This window comes from Scyliorhinus torazame, chromosome 11, assembly GCF_047496885.1.
Source record: "Scyliorhinus torazame isolate Kashiwa2021f chromosome 11, sScyTor2.1, whole genome shotgun sequence".
Lineage (NCBI taxonomy): Eukaryota > Metazoa > Chordata > Chondrichthyes > Carcharhiniformes > Scyliorhinidae > Scyliorhinus > Scyliorhinus torazame.
This window is the reverse complement of record NC_092717.1, coordinates 79,320,073-79,338,415: the sequence shown is the minus strand read 5'-3', so window position 1 is coordinate 79,338,415 and position 18,343 is coordinate 79,320,073. Positions and strand designations below refer to the sequence as shown.

Here is an 18,343-nt window from a genome sequence, read left to right as displayed (position 1 = left end):
ACGAGTGCAGCATCGTGCTCACATATGCCCCGATGTCCGCCCCTTCTGCACCTTCGGGAAGACCAAGAATCCTTAAATTCTTCCTCCTCGCATTATTCTCCAGCACCTCCAGCCTTTCCACACACCTTTTGTGTTGTGCCTCGTGCATCTCTGTCTTCACCACCAGGCCCTGTATGTCGTCCTCATTCTCAGCAGCCTTTGCCTTCACGACCCGAAGCTCCTGCTCCTGGGTCTTTTGCTCCTCCTTTAGCCCTTCAATCGCCTGTAATATCGGGGCCAACAGCTCCTTCTTCATCTCCTTTTTGAGTTCTTCCACGCAACGCCGCAGGAACTCTTGTTGGTCAGGGCCCCATATTAAACTGCCTCCTTCCGACGCCATCTTGCATTGTGCTTGCCTTGCTGGCCGCTGCTCTAGAGGATCCACCGCAATCCGGCCACTTTCCCCTCCTTTTTCCATCCGTGTCCAGGGGGGATTCCCTTCTGGTTTACCGCACAGTGTTTTTAGCCGTTAAAATTGCCGTTGGGGCTCCTATTAAGAGCCCAAAAGTCCTTTCCACCGGGAGCTGCCGAAACGTGCGACTTAGCTGGTCATCGCCGCACCCGGAAGTCCAATGATTCCATTTTCAATACACAGTAACTAGTATAGGCCTTTTCTCTAGTTGGTTCCACAACGTGTTAGTCCAGAAAACAATTGCATATACACTCTCGGAATTTCTCCGTTACAGTATTGTGACTAATTTGATTTATCCAATCTGGATGCAGATTAAAATCACCCATAATTACAGATGTTCCTTTATTGCATGCATCTCTAATTCCTGTTTAATGACATTCTTACATCACAACTGGAATTTGGGGCTCTATATACAATGCCCACTAACGTTTCTTCCCCTTGGTGTTTCTCAGCTCAACCCATGGATTCCACACTGTCGGAGCTAATATCATTCCTCACTATTGTGTTAATTTCATTTTTAACCAGTAATGCAACTCCACTGCCTTTTCCATTTTGTCAGTCCTCCCTAAATACTGAATACCTCAGGATGTTCAGTTCCCATCTCTGATCACCCTGCAGCCATATCTCCGTTATCCTGATTATCAGGTCCATTTACATCTATTTGCGCAATTGGTTCATCTGCTTTATTACACATTAAGGCACAAAGCCGTAAGGCTTGACTTTTTAACATTACTTGTCCCACTCCCAATATTTTTCACTGTGGCCCTGTTTGACTCTGGTCCTTGGTTTCTCTGCCTGTCACTTTTTTTATTTCCCGTTCTGTCTTTTGTTTATGTTCTTGATTCCCCCTCCTCTGTCTTCTTGCATAGGTTCCCATCCCCCTGCCCTTTGAGTTTAAACCTGCCCCAAACACTGTAGCAAATGCTCCCACGAAGACATGAAACCTGTCCAGTTTGTACTCGTCCCAGCTCCCCCAGAATCTGTCCCAAAGCCCCAGGAATCTGAAACCCTCCCGCCTCACATCCGATGCACCCTGCTATTTCTACTCGGTCTAACACATGGCACTGGTAGTTGTCATATGAGAGTACCTTTAAGAAATGGGTGTTTATAAATGGGTGTGTATATAAATATCTGTAGTGAGAGTACCTTTAATAAATGGGTGTTTATTACTGCAGTAATGTCAGAGACTGGGTGGAGCTGGGCTGTCTGTCAGCATTTTACTTTCATTTTAGGCTGTTTGCTGCAGGGTGTGTTTTAGTTTTGTTTTTCGAGCTGGGTAGCTGCAGTCACAGCCAGAGTCTCTCTGTGTAACCTAAAGACTGTAAATCAATCCTGGTGATTCAAAACCAAAAAAGGAGTGACTTTAACCTGATGTGCTTCTGGTAAAAGGTGTTTTCAGTCTTATGGATGTAAAAAGGAAAGCTTAAAGGATTACGTAGTGTTGTAGTCTTTGGGGGTTGTATTTGAATTAATGGTTGCTAAGATGTTCACTGTTTGTTTTAAAAAGGTTAACTTGAGTTCATAGAATAAACATTGTTTTGCTTTAAAAAATACTTCTCCATTTCTGCTCTACCACACCTGTAGAGTGGGGCCATGTGCTCCCCATACCACAATCTATTAAACGTTGTGGTCAGGTGAACTCCATGATACACTTTGGGGTTCTCTAAACCCTGGCCCATAACATAGTTATCCTGAGATCACTTCCTGAGGCCTAACTTCTCAACTTTCTTCCTAAATCCCTACATTTTGTTCTTACCTATGTTGTTTGTGCCATTGAGTACCACCACCACTGGCTGTTCACTCTCCCCCTAAAGAATTTCCTGTAACTCTAAGACATCCTTGACCCTCGCACCAGGGAGGCATCATACCATCCTGGAGTTTCGTTTGCGGCCAAAGAAACACCTATCTATTTCCCTTACAATTTAATCCCTTTGCAACTATTGCATTCCCACACTTTTTACTCCTGTCCTCTGCAGCAGAATCAACTGAGGTGCAATGAAATAGGCTGTTGCTGATTTCCCCTGAGAGGCCAGTCCCTCAACAGTAACCAAAGCGGCTTATGTGTTTTTCAGGGGAATGGCCACACAAGGGGCGTCATTCTCCACCGGCGGGAGTCTCCGTTTTGCCGGCGCCCGGGGGTTTCCCGACAGCGTGGGGCTGCCCCACAATGGGAAACCCCATTGACCGGCCGATGTTATGGAGACTCCCGCCGGCCAGTCGGGGTAGAAATGTGGCGGGGCGGGTAGGAGAATTTCGCCCAAGGTTCTTGCACTGCCTGCCTAGCTTGTTTGCTGTGCCTGCTGGTCACTCATTCCGTGACTGCCTGTGGCGTCTTAGTCTGCAGTGTGACCACCTCTCTACACATGCTATACACGACACTCTACACCTCGCGGACACTCCAGTATCCCCAGCCACCGCTCCAGCTCCGAAGGTCTTCCAAGAGCTGTAGCTGGAGACACATCCTGCAAACATGCTGGGACTGGGTACTGGAAATGTTCCTTCTTCCCACATGGTGCAAGAGGGGCAAACACGGCTTGGAGTTTTCCTGTCATGACTTAACCCTTTAAATTAACCTTTGGAAAAGGCTTGATATTAGATCATATTCGATTCTCTATGGGCCTTTTTCTTGGTCCCCATTATTACCAATTACAACTCTTACAGATTATAAAACACAAAAAGTATTTTCAACTCAGTGATTAAACTAGTAAAGACTTACCGACCTTACCAGCTACTTACCAAACCGCTCCCTTCCTTGTAGACTCAGTGCTGCAGCAGAGCAAGACCACTCACTGATGATTTACAAAGCAAGGAAAAAACCAAAATGCACGTCTTCCCGCTCTGCACCAAATTCTGATTCGGTACCAAAGTACTGATACCCACACTCGTTCTGGCTGTGTCTCCCTCTGGATGTGGATGTGTTCTCTTCCACTGCTCATATGCAAGTAAGTCCTTTTTTGTAACTTCGCCAGGTTGACACCTCATTTTTAAGTTTGCCTGGTGTTGCCTCTGGCATTCTTCATTCAACCAGGGTTGGTCCCCTGGCTTGGTGGTAACGGTAGAGTAGTGGATATGCATTGGGGGATATGTATTGTTACTATCTTAATGTTGGAGGAGGATGATGTAGTCAACTACAGTAATGGTTTCAGACATGTCGAGCAGAGTGAGGAGAAATAGTGCAGCTTAGCCACATCATTAGATGCAAGTGTCTTGTGTTGTCTGAAAAGGTGCCACCTAAATACAACTTAAGAACATAAGAACTAGGAGCAGGAGTAGGTCATCTGGCCCTTCAAACCTGCTCCGCCATTCAATGAGATCATGGCTGATCTTTTGTGGACTCAGCTCCACGTTCCCGCCGAACACCATAACCCTTTATTCCTTTATTCTTCAAAAAACTATCTATCTTTATCTTGAAAACATTTAATGAAGGAGCCGCAACTGCTTCACTGGGCAAGGAATTCCATAGATTAACAATCCTTTGGTTGAAGAAGTTGCTCCCAAGCTCAGTCCTAAATCTACTTCCCCTTATTTTGAGGCTATGCACCCTAGTTCTGCTTTCACCCGCCAGTGGAAACAACCTGCCCGCATCTATCCTATCTATTCCCTTCATAAGTTTAGATGTTTCTATGAGTCCGTCCGTCTAATTTCCAACGAGTACAGTCCCAGTCTACTCAACCTCTCCTCATAATCCAATCCCCTCAACTCTGGGATTAACCTAGTGAATCTACTCTGTACACCCTTCAGCACCAGTACGTCCTTTATCAGGTAAGGAGACCAAAACTGAACACAATACTCCAGGTGTGGCCTCACTAACACCTTATATATTTGCAGCATTACCTCCCTAGTCTTAAATTCCATCCCTCTAGCAATGAAGGACAAAACTCCATTTGCCTTCTTAATCATCTGTTGCACCTGGAAACCAACTTTTTGCGACTCATGCACTTGGATACCTAGGTCCCTCTGCACAGCAGCATGTTTTAATATTTTATCATATAAATAATAATCCCTTTTGCTGTTATTCCTACCAAAATGGATAACCTCACATTTATCAACACTGTATTCCATCTGCCAGACCCTAGCCCATTCACTTAAACTATGCAAATACCTCTGCAGGCATCCAGTATCCTCTGCACTTTTTGCTTTACCACTCATCTTAGTGTCATCTGCAAACCTGGACACATTGCACTTGGTCCCCAACTCCAAATCATCTATGTAAATTGTGAACAATTGTGGGCCCAACACCACTAGCTACTGATTGCCAACCAGAGAAACACCCATAAATCCCCACTCTTTGCTTTCTATTAATTAACAATGCTGCTACTTTACCCTTAATGCCATGCATCTTTATCCCATACAGCAACCTTTTGCGTGGCACCTTGTCAAAAGCTTTCTGGAAATCCAGATATACCACATCCATTGGCTCCCGTTGTCTACTGCACTGGTAATGTCCTCAGAAAATTCCACTAATTTAGTAGGCACGACCTGCCCTTTATGAACCCATGCTGCGTCTGTCCAATGGGACAATTTCCATTCAGAGGCCTCGCTATTTCTTCCTTGATGATAGATTCCGGCATCTTCCCTACTACCGAAGTTAAGCTAACAGGCCTGTGATTACCCTCTTTCTGCCGACCTTCTTTTTTAAACAGTGGTGTCACGTTTGCTTGGTTATTCAGTATCTTTAGCTGCCAGAAATGGTTCTGGGAACAATATGAATTCAAATTTGCGCAAGTAAGGCATCTGACAAAAATGTATTTCTTACATCAATTAAAGAGGTTTCCGGCTGGTTACTCGAACAACTGTTTTTGCTGTTAACATATGCTCCACTCACCAGTAATTTAATCCAAACTCTCATATTCAACTGCAATGCAGTTGAACTGAGTGCTTATCAATTATTTAGCCAGATATTAGTTACTAGATAAGAAATTGCTTCAGTGTTCGGCAGGCTGAGAAAAACAAAGGCACGCATTGCAAAATATATTGCTGGTTAAAACTTTAAGTGTCAGCTTGAGGGAAAATTAAATGAAGGGACTCAAAGAGAAGCAAGTTCCACAGTGTGAGACTTTAGTAATTTGCCCGATAAGTGTGCTTTCTTTTCAGTATTTTTTGCTGCATCAAAGCACTAACCTAAAATATAATTGATCTGACAAAGAGAAATGTCTCCCTGTTTGTCTCTTCTTTTTTCCATGCATCTGCTTGCATGCTTCTCTCTCTCTGGAACTCTATCTTTTTTGATCTGTTTTCTAGCTGTGTATCTCTCTCCCTCTCATTTCACCCTTCCCATGCCCACCCAATTATTCTTTCTGGATGCATGTCTCTTTACTGATCTCAATTTCACTCACTGCCTCGCCTACTCACATCAAAACATTTTAAATAGCTCCACTGTTTGTTTATATTTTTTGAAGTTTTTAGGATACACAAACTCAATTACTTTCTTAGTTTAAGCTTCTTATTCCAATTTTGCATGCAGATATTTTGCAGATCATGCATGCCAGCAGCTTAATCCCACCGCACATGCTCAGTCTATGGTGTACTGAGAACTATAGACTCTGTCGGGAGTCTTGGTTATTCAGTATCTTCAGCGGCCAGAAATGGTTCTGGGAACAATATGAATTCAAATTTGTGCAAGTGAGGCATCTACCAAAAAAAATTCATATTTTAAATTCAAAAAATATGTCTTTTTTGTTGGTAAGTATAATCAGTTTACATTCGCTTTTATATTTTGTAAGTTAGAAAGTCTTTGTGATACAGAAGGAAGCCATTCGGCCTATCAAATCTATGTTGACTCTCTGCAGGACAATTCAGTAAATCCTATTCCCTGTTCTATCCCTGTCACCCTGCAAGTTTATTTCTCTCAAGTGCCCATTCAATTTGCTTTTGAAATCATTGATTGTCTCCATTTCCATCACCCTTGTGGAAAGCAAGTTCTAGACAATTAACATTTGCTGGAGAATAAAGGTTCTAACTTACATACTCACAACACTTTCCCAAAACCTTGGGATGCATTGTCCAGAAACAATGGTGTAAAACGGATACCGATTCCCCGTTTTGCTGGGGGCTAGCATGCCGGCAGTGTAGTGCATCCGGCTCTAGCTGCCGATATGGCCCGGAGAATTGCCGGATCCGTGGCCGCGCATGTGCAGGGCGGCGGCCTGCAGCAGCTGCGCTGTGCTACATGGCGGAGGCCGCTTGCGCTCCCCCTTTGGCCGGCTCAAGCGCCCCGGACCACCACTCCACAGTGCCTTCAGCCTCTAATAAAGTCCCCTCCTGCCCGTGGATCAGCCCTCCCCCGACTGTGGTGGCACTGGACTGAGTCCGCAGCCGCCACGCCGAGTTCCCGATGGATGAGATCACATGCGACCGACGCCGTTGGGAACTCGGCCAGTCGGGGGCGGACCATCAGGGGTGGGCCTCTGGCAATGTTCTGAGGCTGTCGATACGTGGCGTGGCATACTCTTCGAGTACACCGCTTTGGAGGGGAGGAGGAGCAACGCAAAAGCGGCACCGCCCCCCCCCCCCCAATTTGGTCAAGAACTGTGATTCTCCGGCCAATCGTTGAACACGGCTTTGGCATCGGCGACCGAAGAATCCAGCCCCAAATATCTGTGTCCCTTAGCTGTTGTACCATCAGCTGATGGGAACAGCTTTTCTTTGGCCGAGATTCTCTAGCACCCCCACAGCATGTTTCTTGGTGGCGGAAGGCAGCCTGCCATTGGCCAGCAGTGAAACCTTCTGGTCCCGCCGCTGTCGACGGGATTTCCCATTGAATCCACCCCATGCTGCCGGGAATCCCGTAACGAGGTGTGCCATTGGCTGGACTGGGAGATCCCATCAGTGGGAACAGCCAGAAAATCTTGCCCTTTGTCTACTTTTTCTTGCCATCTAAATCTGTCCGATGATGTTTGTGACAAACTTGTTTTGTCAGAAATTTAACTTACTGGAGAACATAATGATAATGTAACTGGTTTCAAAAAGTATGTTGATTGGATTCATATTTCACTATCTCTTCTTTTGCTTGCTGCCAATGCATATTGTCCATCATGCCTATTTATTAGAAGTTTATGAGTGGTGACTTTCATTTCAGTTTGCTACTTGTTAATTGCCAATTTGCCAATCTACTTCATTTTGCTTATCGTTGCACCCAGATATGAAATTGGAGCCAATGAGATAAATGTTTCTCATAGAATTTGCCTATAGGGAAGTGTAAGGTCTGAATGTTTTCGTTCAAATGGACAGTGATCCACCATTTTTATATTTACATGTGCAAATGTCAATGGCAAATAATAATAATCTTTATTGTCACAAGTAGCGTTACACTAAGACTTCAATGAAGTTACTGTGAAAAGCCCCTAGTCGTCACACTCCGGCACCTGTTCGGGTACACGGAGGGATAATTCAGAATATCCAAATTACCTAACAGCACGTCTTTCTGGACTTGTGGGAGGAAACCGGAGCACACGGAGGAAACCCACGCAGACACGGGGAGAACAAGCAGACTCCACACAGACAGTGACCCAAGCTGGGAATCGAACCTGGGACCCTGGAGCTGTGAAGCAACAGTGCTACCCACTGTGCTGCCATGCTACAAGGCTAAAGTTACACCACTTCATACATAATTTATCTTGTTCAGGGTGCAGAAGCTCAAACCAGTCAGAATTTAATTATGTGATGAGAGAACTGTGCTCGGTGAGGTCAAACAGAGATCAATTGCTCTTCAAATTGCAATCAAAATTTGGTCGGAATGCCTAGCTTATTTAAAAATGTGCTGATTTTAAAATCATAAACTAAGGACATTAGTCTTCCATGTGAATCGGATCATTTCTGTTTGGGAGAGTTTCTCTTGCTGACTTTTTCTTTGAAAATAGATTATTGGAAGAATTCTGCATAACAGCTGATCAGCTGCACAAAATTTGCCAATAATAATATACCTGTCATGAAATGTAATAGAGAGATATAACGATTACTATAATAGAGCAAAAATAAGTACATGTCCTGCTCAAGAAACGGAAAACAAATAATAAATTCAAAATTATTTTTAAAATCATGAATACACAACAGGAATAAAGCAGATTAATTGTCTATCCTGCATAACTGTATTCAGTCAGTATGTATGTGAGACAGTGCAAGCAACATAAACTGCAATGTATTTATCAGATTAATGTTTCTGGACTGGTAATTCAGAAACGTGGACGAATGTGCCGGAGACATGGAGCACAATTCTCTAGCCCTTCCGGTTCGACCGAAGTCAACTCCTGCCACGGATTCCCTAATGATGGTACAGATAAGGAACGTAAACCATCATCAACTTCAGAGCCACTGCCACCATGGGAAAATCCACGGATGAAGGGGGGTCTGTAGAATTCCGCAGACGAGTTCAAATTCCTCTAAGGCATCTGGGGTCATTTAAATTCAATTTATTAATAAATCTGGAATAAAATGTAACAATCATGAGACTACTGGAAATTCTCTTACAATTCATCTTGTCTGCTAATGCTCTTTCGGCGAAGGAATTTGCCACTCTTACTCATTCTTCCCTGCTTGTGATTTCAGATTAACAATGGTTTTTTTCTTAACTGCCATTTGAAATTGCCTAGAAAGCTACTCAATTGTATCAAATTACAAAAGAACTGGCTCATGATAGTGACAATGTGCAGAATGCAACAGACCACCAGAATTGTAATATGCTCTGGCAAATACTGCAGATCCCTTCCAGAATGACCTAGGTGGCAAACCCATTGGTTAAGCACCCCAATGGTCTGCTCAGTGACACTCAGTGTTGCAGCATAGCTTTTGGTAAATGCTTGCTTCCAACATGTGCCTGGCTTGCGCACCTGAATGGTGAGCCAGCTGGTGAGTGGATCGTCCTTGTCACCCAGCAACCACTCTTTGGTTTGACATGGTGCTAAAATACCAATGGTACAGGACTGGCACAGAATAAAGAATGAAGAAATAGGAGCAAGTCTATACCATATAGCCTGTTGAGTCTGCTCTGCCATTCAATTAGATCATGGCTGATCTTGGGTTTCAGCTCCATTTTCCTATCGCAGCCTTCAATGTATTCAACGTTGGTGCATCCATTGCCTTCTCATGTCGAGAATTCCAAAGATCACAACCCTTCGAGTGGAGTCAATTTTCCGTGTCTCTATCCTAAATCATTGGCCTCTTACCCTAAGGCTGTAGCCTCATGATTTAGACTCTCCATCTATTAGAAATAAGCATCTACGCTCTCAAGCCCCTTCACAATGTTGTATGTTTCAATGAGAAACCTCTCATTCTTCTAAACTCCAGAGAATTAAAGGCTGATTTACTTAGCCTGTCATCGTAGGACAACCCTCCCATCCCAGGGACCAATTTAGTATATCTTTGTTGTACTGCCCCCAATGCAAGTATACTCTCAAATGTCGAGATGAAAACTGCACGCAGGACTCCAGATGTGGTCTCATCAACCATTGTAGCAAGACTTTAATTATTCTTGTTGCCAATTCCTTTGCAATAAAGGCCAAAATACCAAAGGCATCATGATTTCTGCCAGGGTATTGGGCATCCACCTGTACAGTGGTCTGGATAAGGGGCACACACCACTGCAAATCCTTTATGATTTCAGTGTATTCTGCATTTCTATGTGGTGCTCACAAAGTAGTGTGCATGAACTCAATGAGGTTCTGCAACTTGAAGGCGGCTTTCCTGGCAAAACTACGTGCCCACTCTGCCAGCTTCTCGCTGCAAAGAGAGAATGCAATGCATTCTTTTCGGGTATACGGATGGCGAATGGTGAGATGCCCGAGTCACCACCTTCAGACCGGAAAAAGGCAGACATGAAAAAGTTCATGGCTGCAGACACCTTTACAGCTACTTAGAATCACAGAATAGTCTCAGCATTGAAGGAGGCTATTCAGCCCTTTGTGCCTGTGCTGGCTCTCTGCAAGAGCAAATGAGCTAGACCCACTTCTTCCCCTGTCATCCTGATTTAGTCTCTTCAGATAATTGACCAATTGACTTTTACCACAATTTAATCTGCCTCCACTACAATACGTTCCACACCCTAACCATTCACTGCTTTAAAAAGTGCTTCCTCATGTTCCCTTTGCTTCTTTTGCCATTCCCTTAATTTGCCGTCCTCTGATTTTTGAAACCAGCCAGCAGTGGGACTAGTTCTTGATTTACTCGGATGAGAACACTCATAATTTTGAACACCCTTATCAAATCTCACCTGAATCTTCTCTTTTCTAAGGAGAACAGCCTTGTCCTGTTCGGAGGCTTCAGGTCTGTCTACAACAGCTGAGCATCTCCTTCATAAAACTGACATGTTTCACACTCTGTCCCTCACTCAGGCTGAGGTAAAGAATTGCTCCCTGAAAATCCAGGGTGAATATGACTTCTTTCTAAATATCTTCCTCTCGCTTCTCCTTCTCTAGCTGCAGGCATTGTCCTCCTTTGTGTTGCATCTGTTCAATCTCCCTGGAATGCTACATGCCAAGGGTGATGGTAACTACATCACCCATGGCTGAAAGCAAATGGTCTGAGTGGAATCCTTAAAGTGGCAGACAAATGGATCTTCATCATGTGCCATATCCCTTCCTCTACTAATCATATTAAATTGATGCAGAATGGTCACTGCATTTCTACTAACTCAGCAACAGCAAGTAGAAATCAATGAGCTAATAACCTGAAAATAGCTAACAGCCCCTTTAAGTATCACGGTAGTCGGGTCCTTCCTGCTGCTGCATGCATGTTCATTTGTGTAAGAAGAAGAGGAGGCATAAGCTAGAGTGTTCGGGTCACAAACGAACGCTACCTGTTACATGCTAACTGATCTCTCAATCTTTGCACTCCAGATTGCTTTTGGCACACAAATTTAACACTCACGCTAATGCCCTCACCAAAACGGCATCAGCTATTGTGTGGGCATTTTACACCCAAAATTCCAAACTAGCAAGCGTTGTGAAGCCAAATTGTGAGGCCCTAGGCTGATGAAAACAAGTCTTGCCAACTGCATAAGTTGTTTTAGGTTTTAATAACAAATCTAGTGAGATAAACCTGAGTTAAATCCAGTATGCAAAGATAGGCTGGACCAAACAACATAATAATCCCTAAGTTTATATAATGCACAGCAGAGAAAATAAACAACATGTGATACATAATTATACAGAATAATCTACCACCACTCTCAATCAATTCTTCTTCAAAAGTACCCAGAAAAGAACTACTTTGTTCCTGACCAATACATCAATGACTACAAAAGGCTGCAGTAATCTATACCTGACTTGGAATAAAATCAGAAAATGCTGGATAAACTCTGCAGGTCTGGCAGCATCTGTGGAGAAAGGAACCGAGTTAACGTTTCAAGTCCATGGCCGGGATTCTCTAATCCCGCGGCCAAGTTCTGATGCCGGCGTGAAAAGCGGCGTGAACCACCCTGGTGTCAACGGTCCCCGATTATCAGGTATGCTCCCCTTCCTAGGGGGCTAGGTCGGCACCGGAGTGGTCTCCGCAACTCCAGCCGGCGCAGCACGGCCGGCGCGAGTTCGTGCATGCGCGCTACAGCCGGCGCGTGTTTGCGCGTGCGCATGGATTCCCGTCTCCGCGCCGGCTCCTGGGCAATATTGCAGAGCCCTACAGGGGCCCGGCACGGAGGAACATAGGCCCCCATGGAACCAGCCCGCCTGCCGATCGGTAGGCTCCAGCCCCAGGCCACCGTGGCGGCCCCCCCGGAGACAGCCTCCGTACACAGAACTTCCAGGTCTCGCCATGTGGGACCATACGTGGCCCACGCCGGCGGGACTCGGCCGCACTCGGCGGCCACTTGACCCAACAAGGCATGAAGAATCGCTGGGGGATGCTTTCAACGGCCCCCGACCGGCGCGGCGGCGATCCCACGGGATCGGAGAATCCCGGCCCATATGTCTCTTCAGAGCTCTGAAGCAGCTGAGAAATTCTGGTTCATGCTCTGAGAGGATTGCAAATATATATTCAATTTTATGGAGAACAGTCCACGCCAATATAAATTTCCCAGACTTCTCGAGAACCTGGGGGAACTATTTCTAAGTGGCTCTGAATGATATGTTTTGAATCAATGTATTCTTTATTTATTCAATGTCACCAGAGAGTGCAATTTTCCTTGAGTACTTTCGATGATATGAAATGGGCAAGATAACAGTCTTGAACTGAAATGTTGATTTCACCCACATTCAGCGCAAGATACCATTTTGGTAAGATTTGAAGGCAGCTCAGAATGGTCAAACAGAGCAACTGTTAAGCAGATGTTTGCCAATTAAAATGCCTGCTAGCACTCACAAAAGCCGCATGACATTTTGATGAAGAATGCTACTAACAACCTGCTTGACAGCAATCAGTTATTATGGAGTAAAGATGGTGTTGATCTCAATTTCAAGCATCACTTTAAAAAAATGTTCACCATTGAGATGGATACTTCCATTTCATGGCCGCTGTGGCTGGAGCTGTGAAGAGGAATCCTGAAACACTTTGGGCAGCTCTCTGGGACATAGTGTTGAGATTTTACTGACATTCAAGCAACATATTTCTGGAAATTTTTTGAGGACTTCATCCAAAAAGAGTAAGCGCTTTACTGTTTTGCTCTTGGTCCAATTGCTCTGGGCAAGGAATGGGTAGAAGACTTGCAATCAGGCAGCGCAGCACCAAGTGCTGCAGGAGGGAAGGTGAGAGAGTCATGAGGGTGAGCTAGCTCCCCCCCGACACATCACCACCCTTTCCCCCCCGACATCCTCCACCAGTTAATTCATACAATCATTTTAATTTGATTCTATTTTCACGCATACTGATGCTTTAATGTGTAATTAAACTTATTTATAACTCAATAACAAGTACAGTGAAAATATTCCATTTAAATTAGCCATCAGCTTGCAAAATTTAAACTGGCCATCCGAGCCATAATGAATCTAAATGTGGTTATATGATATATTCATTACATTGCACTCTCACCCATGATGCTAATTCTATTGCACAGGATGATATATTTGGTGAGCAATCAAAAAATTGTTGATGTTGTCCCACTCGTGCCGAAAATACATACCTTATAAAAATAATTTCATACTTGTTAAATATATTTTGTTTAATAACTTGGTGACCTGGTTTACTTTACTTTTTTTCCCTTTTCAGGCTAGGTTATCATGTTGGAAGACTTAAAGGGCACCACAATATACACCATCAGTGGTCTATTGCCACACATTATGTTGTCAAGTGGATTTCACCTTTGTTCAAAGCTGTTCACCCACCCCTTAATACAAAGAAATTCATAGTAACAACTGCATTTCCAAGAGGAATATGGAACGCACTGTCAAATATTCTCCCTGAAATCTATCTGAAGTGTATTACTGAAATGGGAATGAAGTGATAGGGGTGTGAATATGCCGGCCAGTTGACGACATGGAAAGAAAGACAGTGGTAAAGCAGAATATTGAAACATAGGAACATAGAAAATAGGTGCAGGAGTAGGCCATTCAGCCCTTTAAGCCTGCACCACCATTCAATCTGATCATGCAAATTCAGTATCACACTCCCGCTTTCACTCCATACACCTTGATCCCTTTCGCCGCAAGGGCCACGCCCAGCTCCCTCTTGAATATATCCAACAAACTGGCCCCAGCAGCTTTCTGTGGTCGAGAATTCCACAAGTTCACAACTCTGAGAGAAGAGGTTCTTCCTCATCTCAGTCCTGAATTGCTTAACCCTTATTGTCAGACCATAAGACATAGTAGGGAATTAGGCAACTCGGCCCATTGAGTCTGCTCTGCCATTCAATCATGGCTGATATTTTCTCATCCCCATTCTCCTGCCTTCTCCCCATACCCCTGATCCCCTTATTAGTCAAGAATCTATCTATCTCTGTCTTAAAGACACTCAGTGATTTGGCCTCCACAGCCTTCTGCAGTAAAGAGTTCCACAGATTCACCACCCTCTGGCTGAAGAAATTCCTCCTCATCTTAGTTTTAAAGGATCGTCCCTTTAGTCTGAGATGGTGTCCTCTGGTTCTAGTTTTTCCTACAAGTGGAAACATCCTCTCATCGTCCACTCTATCCAGGCCTTGCAGCATCCTATAAGTTTCAGTAAGATCCCCCCTCATCCTTCTAAACTCCAACAAGTACAGACCCAGAGTCCTCAACCGTTCCTCATATGACAAGTTCTTCATTCCAGGGATCATTCTTGTGAACCTCCTCTGGACCCCTTCCAAGAACAAGGCTTCCAAGGCGTCTTAGGATGTGATCCCTAGTTCTGGATGTCCCCAACATCAGGAACATTCTTCCTGCATCTAGTCTGTCCAGTCCCATCAGGATTTTGCATGTTATTTTGAGATCTCCTCTTGTTCTTCTAAGCTCCTGTGAGTACAAGCCCAGTCGATCCAGTCTTTCTCCATATGGAAGTCCTGCCATCCCGGGACTTAGTCTGGTGAAACTTCGTTGGACACCCTCAATAGCAAGAATGTCCTTCCTCAAACTAAGAGACTAAAACGGCACACAATACTCAAGGTGTGGCTTCACCAATGTCAATAGTCAGTCATTTAGAAAGTAGTCTCTCGGGACTGGGTAGTGATATTCTCTGCACACATGGTCCACACATCAAATGTGTAGTAAGGTGAAAATTATGGGAGAATTATTATGTCCAGTAATCATGTTGTTTAATTGGAACCACAACACTGAGGACTTGGTGGTGGTGGGGAGGGGGGGGGGGGGAGCAGATCTTTCAGTACTGATTATGTAAATATTACAGTTGATAAAATGATCTTGTTCATGTTTAGGGTTGTGGTCATGGCTGTTGTTACGTAATTTCACCTGTATCTTCCAAAATCATTTTACAAAGCGACCAAATCCGAGTTCTGATCATGCTATAAAGTACCTTTCCCCACAACAAGTTAAAAATATTCTGCAAATGTTTTATAGCTCAATAAAAATATAATTACTGACCATTCAAGGCCCTCAACCTGCCTCCGCTGCCCTCACATGCTGGGCAGTGGCAGGTGGGCGAGTGTGAGAAGGCTGTTTTTGTTCACTAAATCTGGTGCAAAGATGGGAAGGAAGGGGATGTATCATGAGGGGCTTGCACTGTGCACATCATGGGCACCCCACCTAAGATTGTAGCCCCATTTTGTGCATCCCAGCAGGCCTCCAAAACACTCCAGCCCACTCCCGAGGGTGTCCAATACCTCACCACGCTAAAAGGATTTCCCTGGATCTATCTAGTCTCCTTGTTCAAATGGCTACAAGCGCTGCGGGCTAATCAAATTCAGTCAGCTCTTGAGGGTAGAACTCCCACTGAGGGGGCCCCCACCCCTGTAAAATCTAGCCCTTATTTTTCACTTCAAGAATGTCATTTTGTTCATTCATTTATTTGTTCATTCAACTGGTTCTGAAGGGAAACATCACTTTCAACATTTCCACTTAAAAAGCACAACCCTGTTAAGGCCCGATACACTCCATGCAATCGATGCTGCTACTCAAACAGCTTAAATTAGTTTCAGTGTGAAATGAGCTTGCTGTATAATTACCAATTTCAATTAAAAACCCTGAAATGATTAGCTTTCAGTTATAAAACAATAAGGGTTATTACTGTGTCATTGGTTCAATGACAGCTTTGGTGACACACAATTTAATGTTGGCTCTGGTTGGCATTCTATTTCAAAGAGTACACAAATATTACAAATGACTAAATTGCAATTACCAAAGGGAAGAGCTACATTTTTTTTATCTATTCAGTTTGCCTTTGTTCTATCATGAAGGACTCCTGACATTGAGACCACTGTGCAAAATGACCCACATTACAACAGACATTCAGAATCTACTCAAGATAATAGATAATTCTTTCCTCTCTGATACTATTAATGAAAGGATGGAAATCTACTCGATTATAATGAAAGATACTTTTTATTGACAGACCTGGAGACTGACGCATGTATGGTAATAGCCCAAAATTCAGTTTAGATTTAGCAGATCAAGTCAAGAGAATTATTTGAGCTGATAAAACAGCCTTGCATTCCAACAATATTTACTGATCCCGCATGCTCCAGGACCGGAAATTCCCACCCGAGGTCAATAGTCCTTTGGCTTGCTCGTCATATTTAGTGTCCCACCTGTGACAATTCCTGTAGCGGGCGGGACTGTAAAATTTAGGCCTGTGTCTCTTGCTTTCTTCATCTTTTTTCATTATTCTGGGAACATATTACTAAAACATTAATGACAACTATATCACTTCGGCAAAGTGTTTCAGTATATTCTCTCCGACTATAGAGATAATTCATTGAAATAAAAATACAATGGCAAATTAAGAATTTGACGACGCCCACCCTGAAGTAATTTACTTGCATAGATGAGGAAAGAATTTGATTCTGACATTTCTCCGTGTTTGATGTGTCCACAGTTTGATGTCCAAGAGCCTCACAGTTGGAAATTCTTTAAAAATCTCTCGTGATTCTAAAATTAAAACTCTTTAATTTCTTCTTATCACGTTCAAACACACCATGATGAACGCGATTTAATAACCTTCAGAAATTACAGGAATTTACCTTTAAATCATGAGAAATCACAGTATTAATACCTTACCAATAAAATTATAAACCTCATCTAAATTAGAGTTTATTTTACAAAGTTAGACAAGTCATGGAGTTCATATTCAAATCATAGTAAACAAACTTTCATGACCATGAAGACATGCTTTTAATATTTTTAAATTTTCAGTGCTTCTTTGTTCTGTTGACAAGGGCAAATCTGAATTACAGTCTCTGATATCATATGTACAATTCATCACATCATAAAATTAAACAACCCGTGCAAAACAAGAGCAATGTATTCTCAGCAATAAAATCTGGTGCGTAGATTCCAGATTCAAATTTCATATTTTGATCAAGTCCCCAACATCTGCCAAAATGTTTTGGTTGTAAGACAAAGATTTACTTCAATCTAATGCACTGACAGGATAATAATTTAAAGTAAGAAAATAAAACAGCATAAAATGCAATAAACAACAATAATTTCTCAAGTAATAAATTAAAATCTCCATAAAATTCATTTTACTTACCCTTGCAAATAGGAACAGGAAAATCCCATGATGCAGTATTCCCTGAGCTGGCCAAACAGGTGAGCTGAGGATGTCCATCGAGGATATAACCATTCACACAGGAGTATGTGATCTTGTCTCCAACGTCAAAGCTTGTGCCATGAACAATGCCTCCATGTGGTACACCAGGGTTTCCACAAGTACTGCTTTGTAATTCTATGCAAGAAAGAAAAGCAAAATGAAGATTGAGTCCTCTGGATGTTCCAAATTGATCAATCCTTTAACCAACATTTGGGCATATATTTCTTCAGCCAATTAAATTGGTGCAAATATAAGTGGGACCCCAAATTTAAAATTTTCTAGGACATTTTCACTCATTAACAACTGCAGGAAATTATACTGCATTATGTCTAGCAGTTAGGTCGGCAAAAATAAGAATTATGTTTTAAATATTGCAAATGGAATTTGCAAAGTAATTTTTTCCATCACGTCACCGGTTTTGATGGCCAATGATGCTGCTTTCTCACTCAAATACCCATACTTCATATCTTAACCTGGACAACTTCCTTTCTCATAGATCCCAAATTTGGGCATGGGGCTTATGATACATGGTTAATCCTTGCCCGTTAATTGCCATGCAGTCAGCACACCAACTTCATGCCACCTGCCCCTTTCAATAATTTCAGTGTCCAGTAAATGCTAACCATGCTGTTGTTTGACCAAGTGCAGTGACTGCAGAGATATAACTTAGTTGGAACGTGTAGTTATTCTTCTGATTTACTTCATCATCAGTTACAGCTGTGAAGATTGAACGAACTAAGAAGTATTTATATTTGTTATTCATTAAATGTGATTAGCTTTAAATTGAAGACT

The 18,343-nt window shown here is 43.1% G+C and overlaps 1 protein-coding gene across 1 annotated transcript in view; it reads right to left on the bottom strand.

The window, feature by feature from the left end:
• Positions 1–18,343, bottom strand: part of csmd3b (CUB and Sushi multiple domains 3b) — a 2,718,576-nt gene that overhangs the window by 1,637,728 nt on the left and 1,062,505 nt on the right. Inside the window, exon 4 of the mRNA XM_072467431.1 lies at positions 17,492–17,686. Within this exon, the coding sequence (XP_072323532.1) occupies positions 17,492–17,686 (195 nt within the window). The remainder of the gene's footprint in view (positions 1–17,491; positions 17,687–18,343) is intronic.